This window comes from Vespa crabro, chromosome 1 (genome assembly GCF_910589235.1).
Source record: "Vespa crabro chromosome 1, iyVesCrab1.2, whole genome shotgun sequence".
Classification (NCBI taxonomy): domain Eukaryota; kingdom Metazoa; phylum Arthropoda; class Insecta; order Hymenoptera; family Vespidae; genus Vespa; species Vespa crabro.
Genome location: NC_060955.1, coordinates 1,520,001 through 1,530,000, shown reverse-complemented (window position 1 = coordinate 1,530,000; position 10,000 = coordinate 1,520,001). Strand labels below are relative to the sequence as shown.

At 35.5% G+C, this 10,000-nt stretch overlaps 1 protein-coding gene across 2 annotated transcripts in view; it reads right to left on the bottom strand.

The window, feature by feature from the left end:
- LOC124428236 (retinal homeobox protein Rx1-like) overlaps window positions 1–10,000 on the bottom strand; it is a 48,660-nt gene that overhangs the window by 35,375 nt on the left and 3,285 nt on the right. The window contains exon 2 of one of the 2 annotated variants that reach the window (XM_046972125.1): window positions 6,238–6,576. In XM_046972125.1, coding sequence (XP_046828081.1) covers window positions 6,238–6,412 — 175 coding nt within the window. In that variant the 5' untranslated portion in view covers window positions 6,413–6,576. Of the gene's footprint in view, window positions 1–6,237; window positions 6,972–10,000 lie in introns of those variants that run through there. The other variant, XM_046972117.1, reaches the window with a different exon arrangement.

Below are 10,000 nucleotides of genomic sequence, written 5' to 3'. Positions count from 1 at the left end.
ATAATGAAACGTTAGAATAGTATAGAATAGAATGGAACAATGGAAATATTTAAGAAAATAAAGAGGACGCGTCCTTCTTTTCTTTTTTTCTCTTATTTTTTCTTTCTTCCTTTCTTTCTTTCTTTTCGTCTTTTTTTTTTTTTTTTTCAAATGTCAAATCATTCCAGCGACTCGTGAGTTTGTTATGATTTCATACAAAAAAATCAATATTTATAATAGTAAAAACGTTGGGTTCTATAATAGAATTGTCCTGAAACGAACTTGCTTATTAAAAGCTTATCAGTTATTATCGATTTGTTATTATTCGTTTTTTTTTTCTTTTACTTTTTTGCTTGCTCTCTCTTTCTCTCTCTCTTTTTTTTTTGTGTCCTTTCTTCTCTTTTTTTTCTTTTTTTTTTTCGTCGAACAAAATCAACTAGAACCTTCGCCTCGAGAGAATCGATTTCTTTTCGTTCTTTCTTCCTTCTCTTTCGTCGTTTTTTCATCGTCTGACACACACACACGCGCGCGCGCGCGCACACACACACACACATATATATATATACACACACACACACATACACAAATAGATACGAATGAACGAACGAACGTACACGCACGCACGTATATAGTCATACGCACACAGAGATAGGCACACAACGAAACGAAAAGCTGATTGGTAGGATGAAAATACGCGCATGTGCTCATCCGTTTCGTCGGTGTATCACGAGAAGATTCACCTTTTTAATTTAGCGAACGTACAAATAGAGAGCTCTAGGGTAAACAAAACGTCGCTCATTTAAATCGAACGAATCGAGGCGATAAAAATTTCTCGAACGTTTCCCATCCTCTTTTCGGTCCCCGACAGCCCCACCTCATCATCCCACCCCTTCAATCATCATCATCCCCCTCTCGTATGCCCCCCCCCCCTCCTCCCCCCACCACACCCTACCCTCATCTCTTTCGGCAAATGTTATAACGTTGGAGGCGAGTGTGTCCCTACTATCTCCCAAATGTAAATTGATAGAAATTTATCGAAAAAGTGCGGGAACGTAATTAATGAAGCCCGTTTATTCGTTGAACTTTTCCATCCTCTTCCGACGGCTCTTTCCGTTGAGTTCACTACTAATTTTCTCTCTCTCTCTCTCTCTCTCTCTCTCTCTCTTTCTCTCTCAGTATCAACGTTTATTCGATGGCCCGAGAACGTCCGACCAAAAAACAAGCTGTTCTCGCAATAAACGGGTATGGAATTACACGTAATTGCTTGCACCCATTTAGCTTCCTTTTTCTATTTCTCTCTTTCTCTTTCTTTCTATCACATAAAGCTTCCTAATACGTATACACGTATACAAATGAACAGGACCTACCTACTATTGTTTTGGTCACGCGATCGAAGTTACCCCCTTCTAACAAAGTACAGTTTTGCGTATGGCACACGTTCGCAGACGTTGTCACGATCTTTTTCCGTAATACAGACATTAGAACGAGTAAGAGTGAGACAGAGAGAGAGAGAGAGAGAGAGAGAGAGAGAGAGAGAGAGAGAGAAGGTTGGATTTTCCTTCTACTTATAAAAAAAAAATATATATATATATATATGTATATATTATAATATATATATAGGAAGAGAGAGACAGAGAGAGAGAGAGAGAGAGAAAAGAAATGAGAGAATGATCTTTCGAGAAATTATAATCGAAAAGTCATAATATCAGATTGAGATTGGCTAAGATTTATTTTGTTAAGGCATTAAAACGTGAATAAAAAGAAGAATGAGAGAATGAGAGAGAATGAGAGAGAGAGAGAGAGAGAGAGAGAGAGAGAGAAAGAGAGAGGCATATACTTCCATTTCTTTTTTATTTTATGTTTTTTTACGAAGAAAAAAATAATGGGATACAAGAAATGGAACAACGATCATTGATAAATTATAATCGAAAGATAGAGGTATCATAGATCAAGATAGTTGAAATTTATTTAACTAATAAATGTCTAGAAGGCAATGTATGTATATATAACTTTGTAGATTTCTACTTTATAATCAGGTGATAAATATAGGTATACCTGTGTGCTTCTCAAACCTTCGCGTTAGCTTACATTAAGATAATGTAACAACGTAGTAATATGCATTAATAGCAATAAAAAAAAAAAAAAAAGAAAAAAAAAGAAAAAAAAAATAGAGAGAGAGAGAGAGAGAGAAGAAAAGAAGAAAAAACCTAATCTAGCATGGTCGGACTTGAGCGGTTTTGCATTTTAACGAGTTCTCGCGCTTGAAAAGAGAATTCTCTGAGCGTAGATAAGAGAAACGGATGAAAACGCGGGTTTTGCATGGAGGTTTTAGTTAATCGTACAAACGATGCCGATAATTACCGTATAAACCGAAAGAAATTAATCAAGACATGTTAAAGGAACACCTGTTCCAATTATTTTATATGATTCAATCATGCTTTCTTGCCTTTCTCGAAAAAGGTGATCCGTTTCTTTGATATGTTCGGGATATATTTAGATCGTCGTTAACTTCGTTTTGACAATAGTTACTAAAGAAAAGATAAAGAGAGACAGAGACAGAGAGAGAGAGAGAGAGAGAGAGAGAGAGAGAGAGAGAGAGAGAAAGAAGGGGAATCAGAAAAATAGAAGGAAAAGAAGAAGAAGAAGAAGAAGCAGAAGAAGAAGAAGAAGAAGAAGAAGAAGACGAAGAAGATGATGAAGATGATGAAAAAGAAAGCAGATGATGAAGGCACGATCCATTAGTAGGCACGTCAATTCGGCTCTTAAGAAGCGACTGACTTAAAGCCGCTTCCCATCTATTTTTTTTTTCTTCTTATCTTTATCTCTTTCTCTCTCTTTCTCTATCTATCTATATCTCTCTTACTCTATATATATATATATATATATATATATATATAACTATATATCTTTCAAACCGCTCCGTACTTATTAGCGGAGGCTGTGCTGCTAGGCTTTTACCTTTCTCCTCTCGGCACACGGTATCATAATTAATGATAATTCGATTAGCGGGACAAGATTGGACCATGGCTAAGCAGACTCCAATGTCCCTCCTTTCTTTTTTCCTTTGTTTTCTTTCCTTTTTTCTTATCTCGTTTTTTCTCCTTTTTCCATTTCTCTTTTTCCTTTATCTACCGTTTATTTCCTTCCTTGTTCCTCCTAATTTTCTCCTCCTCTTCCTCCTCCTCCTACTCCCCTCTATCTACTTAATCGTTAAAACGTTGCAAATTTTTTTTTGTTTGCGTTCACTCTTTCCATGCGCGCGCGCCCCTTTTTTTATTTCGCTTTTCTTCCTGCCCCTCTTCGTTTCCCTTTTTGCCCCCCCCCCCTCCCTCCCGCCCACTCCCACTCTTTTTTTCCCTTCTTCTTCTTCTTCTCCTCCTCCTCCTCCTCCTTTTCTCCTTTGTTTTTCTTTTTTCTCCCTTTTTATTTTGTTTATTTCTTTTCTTTCTCTATTTTTTCCTCTCTCTTATTTTTTTTGTTCTTTTTTTTTTTTTTTATTAATTCGTTATCATACCATGTAGCAGGAGGCTACTACGTAATTTCCTTCTTTTATCTCGATAGATGATGGTACACGATCGTCAACGTATCTCGATCTGACGTCGGCGATTAAGAGGCAATTAACGTCAACCTTCGCCAAAAATCACGCGTCATCGTTCCCCTCCTAACCTGCCATCCTCTTTCCTTCTCTGTCTCCTCCCCCACTCCGCCCCTTTCTCTCTCTCTCTCTCTCTCTCTCTCTTTCCTCGTCGTACAACGTATGTGAGATTAATTGGATTGATATTGGAATTTATTTCCCGACGTTACGTTTGAGCGATGATCTAACTTCGTATTTCGATGACGATTAATCTTTATTACATTCATTGATAATGATCATGTAAATTTTATAAAAAAAAAAAAAAAAAAAAAAAAAACAAACAAACAAACAAACAAAATATTATTATTTGTTTACTCATTTACTCATTTATTCGTTCATTCATTCAGACATTTATTTTCCTTCTCTTTCACTTTTTCTCTCTTTCCTTTATAACAAGACACGCATTAATGTTTTACATGTTTCTTTCTTTTTTCTTCGTTGCAATCGTTGTATATATTCATGAATAAAAAAAAAAAATAAAAAAATAAAAAAATAAAAAGAAACAAAGAGAAAAATTAGAAAAAAAATAAAGGAAAAGGAATAAAAAAGGAAAGGGATAGAGAGGGAAAGAGAGAAAGAAAGAAAAGGCCACGTGTTTAGTTTCGTTCGAGATTATGCGATTTCTGTTCCCCACAACTATTATATTACTCCGTTATTCGTCATCGTTACTCTCTATCTCTCTTTCTCGATTCACCCTCGCGGCCTCTCTCTCTCTCTCTCTCTCTCTCTCGATAACGGTAGTAGCGCCCGTACGAAATTGTTTTGTCGATTCTGACCTTTCCACCGAAAGTGTTGCGTCGATACGTGCACCTGCACGAAACGCGAACGCGGTAGGTAGAATGACACGAAAACGACGCTCGTTTTCATTGCCCGAAGGATAAATTCGACCTTCCTCTAGACAAAGTGTGCCTCGAAATTGGAATTATTGGATATACGTTTACTCGATGACCGACATATTTATATACATGTGTATATATGTATGTGCATATATATACGTGTGTGTATATATACGTAAACAGTGACGTATATTTCATCATCTAATCATTTTAATCAATGTTAGTTAAAAATCATTTCGAACGAATTTTATGTAATATAATTTTACAGATTAAATTCCCATTGCTTCTTTCTTTCTTTTTTCTTTTTTTTCTTTTTTCTCTCTCTCTCCCTCTTTCATTTCCTTTTTTTTATAATTTATATATATAAACTAAAAGAAATATTATTTTTTAGATAAATATTTTTTATTAAACATATGTACTACGTATATATCGACGTACACGTTCGCGTATATAATTATGTATACATGTGTATACCTATACATATACATATGCACACATGCACACACACACACACACATATATATATATAAATGGTGGTAAAAAAGTTAGAGGGAATTGGCTGTAGAAAGTGCTTCGGTTTAACTCCGGACGGCGAATTAACGTGTGGCTGCCGTGTCGTCGTAGTCGAGAGATCTTTCTGATAATAACGATTTTCCAATTATACGCTAACATTACATAGGCGAGGAAGTTATACGTGCAACCTCGACGACTACAACGTAAGCAAGTAAGTAAGTACTTACTTACTAAGTCAGGAATCGGAAGACACGTAGCTCTTTTTAACGATATGGCGATGATAGCCATATAAGAAAAGTACACAGGAGGCAATAAATTTATGCTGACATCATTCAAATCTATGATTATATACGTTAAGGAGCTGATCATTAAATTAAACATCACTGGTGTTTTATCACTCGATGATAATAACGGATGAATATGTTATATAATGATGAATCGAGGGTAAGTGGGGTGGGGGTAAACGCGTGTCAGATGATGATAATACGTCACACGAATGACAAATGAACGTCTACCGTCGGACACAGATTCAAACGATGGATGTGATGATAGTTCATAAGATCATTCGAATTTTTAAAAAATACGAATGGATAGATATTTCTTTTTCTTCCTTTTTCTTTTTCTTTTTTTTTTTCTTTCTCTTTTTTTTCCATATTCTACGAATAAACACATTACGATCTATCAACTTCGATAACGGGATATTGATAAACACATTATTCCAAAGTATACGTATTTGATACTATAATAGAAATTAAAACGTATATATGTATGTATATAATACATATGTATTATATATGGATATCGTACGATCGGTTTCATCGAAGTCTCGTCGTCGTAAAGAAAATAATCGTTAACGTCGATGATACACGAAACCGGTGTAAAATAATTATTGGCAAATTGAATAATAATACGACGTTATCGAACGATACGTTTCGTCACAATAATTCCAATGTCACTTTCATGTATATATACATATACATATACATATATATATATAATAATAATAATAATAATAATAATAATAATAGTAATAATAATAATATATATATATGCATGAAATAAAAAGTAAATAAATAAAAAATAAAAAAAAGAATAAAATATACGTTTCTCAATGAATGTTCGATAGATGAAACGATTTAATCGCATTCAATAAATATATAAATATATATATACACATATGATTAATAGATATATATGTATGCATGTATATATATATATATATGTGTGTGTGTATGTGTGTGTGTGCGTGTGTATGTGATAAACAAATAAGAATACCAGTGTTCTCCTGAGACTCGCGAGTACTGTCTTCCATCTCTTGATGATTCCTTTTGTGATTAGCCAGGCCGAGTATGGCATCGATGCTGTGTCGTGGCGTGCTACTGGTTGGTTTAGGCAGGACGATGTCCTGACTATTTTGCGAGCTCGTTTCAACGAGCTGCTGCGAATCCATCGCCGTTCGTGAAAATAGACAAAAATCCCGTACGAAGACGAATAGAATAATTTCACTCGAGTACTCGACACAGCTTGTACGCTTTGTTTGTTTGCTCGTTCGTTTGTATTGCTTGTATTTTGTATTCGTTCTGTTCTCCTCTTCTCTCTCTCTCTCTCTCTCTCCTTTTTTTTTCTTCGTCGCTTCCTTCGCCAAAAAAAAAAAAGATATCTACGATACAATTCACTTCCTATTTACGCGAGAACACATTGAATCGTTGGTACAACGAAGGACGATCATTTTTTCTTCCTTTCTTCTTTTCCTTTTTATTATTTATTTATTTCTTTATTTATTTCTTTACTTTATTTATTTTTCTTTTTTTCTCTTTTCCTTTTCTTTTTTGTTTCAATAAACGCGCAACTCACGTACCCGGGTATATATGTCATTAATATAGTTCGTCAAGCACTCGTCAAGATTTACAAGGTCACAAGGTAACGGCAACTAAACGATTTTCATTCATAGTCAATCAACGATGATACATATATATATATATATATATATGTATGTATGTATGTATGTATATATATCACTGTCCGATATACGTATGATAAATCACTGTGTTAACTTCTTTCTCGGCTTTCCTTTTCTTCTTTCTTTTATCTTATTTTTTTTTTTTTTTTACTTTATACAAAATCAAGTCAAAACGTATAATGCGACGACGTTTCCATGGAACATATTACGTCGACACGGTCCATCGTTGATTGAGACGTATCTATGTACGTATGTCTTTCTTTTCTTTCTTTCTTTTTTCACCGCACAAAAAAGAAACCAGAAGAAATCTTATCCGATCACCTTCCTACCGAAACGATGATAATAATAATAATAATAATAATAATAATAATTATTATTATTATTATTATAATTCTTCTTATAATAATCCTTCGTTACTTCACGTGCGAACGATTATTTATCAATTCCTTTTCTTGATGTTCAAAAACTCGAACGAACGTTATCACTGATTGTAAATAACATAGATGAAATATCACTTACTTTAATTTTCAAATAATTAAGAACGTGAGTCCGTGTCGATACTAGTCGATTGAACTTTTTCGAAAGTAAATCTTTTCGTTGGATCGATCGCGATCTATATTTTTCTCTGTTTTCTTCTCTCTCCCTCCCTCCCTCCCTCTCTCTCTCTCTCTCTCTCTCTCTTTCTCTCTCTGTCTCTCTCTGTCTCTCTTTCTCCGAAAATAAGTGTTCGTCGTATGTAAGGGTCGATGCTTTGAGGAGAGCGTGCGTCCTACTCGAGGACTAGCCGGCCGTCGTCTAGCGGGGTGGCCTTTGTTGCAGCTGCACACAACTACTCACTTAGGGAAGCACGATATCGTGAGGGAAGAAAGAGGTGGGAACCCTGATTGAAATGGCATTGGGCGTGGCTTAGTAGAACCAATGACGGGGAAGCTCGAGGTGACTACTAACCAATCATAATGAAGATAGAGGAACATGGCGAGACAGTGGTGCTCAATCATAGTGAAATTTTCATCTTTATCCAACCCCCGCCGATATCACTAAGGTGGGGGAGAGTTTTCGGCTTGCGTTAGACTCTCAAGCGGAGTTGGGAGGGAGGGTACGGGTAGAGTATAGTAAAGGTGGGGGTTAGGAGAGTTTAAGAGGGGAGGGGTGGAATGGTCGAACGACGAGTTTTCTTCTGGCTTCTGTGACAACGTACGCGGGTTTCCTCTTCTATGTCTACGTCTCTCTCTCACTCTCTCTCTTTCTGTGTTTGTGTGTATATGTGTGTATACGTCTATTTTCTACTCTATGAGTCTATGTACGTTTGTGTAAGACAGAGAATGAGAGAGAGAGGGTTGTAGACGTGCGCAAAAGCGAACGTACGTAGAGAGGTGGCTCTCACTGATGTACAAACGTTCTCGCAACATACGCACCTATATATATATATATAAATATATATATATATATATATATATATATATATATATATACAGGTAAATATATGTATATGTGTATATACACACAAAGAGAGAGAGAAAGGGAGAGGGTGAGAGAGAGAGAGGGAGAGACATACAGACACGTATACGAAATACGCGTAGACACAAAGTGTACAGAGGGTGCCCGGTGTGGGTTGATTCTTGCGGCGGATTCTGGCATCCCCTGTAATTGCCAGAAATGAGGTAAAGCTTACCGCTTACGCCGAGGCTTCTATGCTCCTGTGTACATACCTATGTAGGTATATACAATACTTCGTGAATTTCAGAGACTAAGTAAGTAAGTAAGTAAGTACTTAGGTATGTAAGTACTTACGTACGACGTACAATATCTATTCTTATCAATTGATTCCTTTAACTTCTTTTTTCTTTTCTCCATTCGACGATATATCGTTTTAAAAAGTAAATTAGATTACGATGATTCTCCGATTTATTATTATCTTCTCTTATTTATATGTTTAGGTATATAAATATATATATATATATATATATATATATATGCATGCATGTGTATGTATATGTATTCATAACTATTATTTGATAAAGCATCGTTCTTTCTATCGTTACCAGAAATTACTTTCAAACGAAGTTTCGATCGATCGAACGAAATTACGTAAATGAATCTGTTTGAGTGAGAATTAAACGACTATTTTCTCTTTTCTTTTATATTACGAAGTGAGAAACGTACAAAAATTTTGTAGTTTTATCTTGAATTTATCATCGAAAAGAAATTTTCGTCGATTCGTGTCGCCGTGGAAACGAGAGCGTGTACGCGTGTCCCTGTTTCTTTGTGTGTGTGTGTATGTGCGTTTGTCTGCGCGTGTGTGAAGAGAGAGAGAGAGAGAGAGAGAGAGAGAGAGAGAGAGAGAGAGAGAGAGAGAGAGAGAAAGAAAAAGGAAGAGTGGATAACAGATTTTTATTCGTAGCGTTCTTTCCATGAGTTTTCGGGATTTGCCTGGTGACAAAGCAGCAAAAAGCGGGGAACGCTTTTCCGGTTAGCAGAACGGCGCGCGTCCGGCTTGGAAATTGTTTCTTTTCCATTCCCGTAGACCAAAAACCAACGAGAGGACGCAAAATAAATCCCTGTTTCCCATTCCACGCTCGATTCCGCGTATCGTCGTTACCATTTGGCGTTTTAGCCCGGGGGGAAGTGTACGCCCACAAAACCGCGCGACAAAAGATATCCGCCTCTAGCGAAACAGTAGCTTTGCTCAAAATCGATCTAACTATATCGAGCTAAATTATACGTTGCGGATGAATTCCCGTTTGGCCGTTATAGGAAAAGGACTTTCCTCCTTCCTATATATACATATATATATATACATACATACATACATACATATATATATATATATATATATATATATATATATACATATATATATTTCTATTTTACAAACTTTTCGATACGACGAAACTAAGATACTGTCATTGTTGATTAAACTTTAGGGAAAGGATTTCTTAAATTTTTCAAAACATCGGGTATATTATATATATATATATATATATATATATATATATACATATAAATATGTATATAGTTATAAAAAGAAATTACCATTATCAACTTGGAGATTAGAATTTTTCAAATATTTTCGATGTT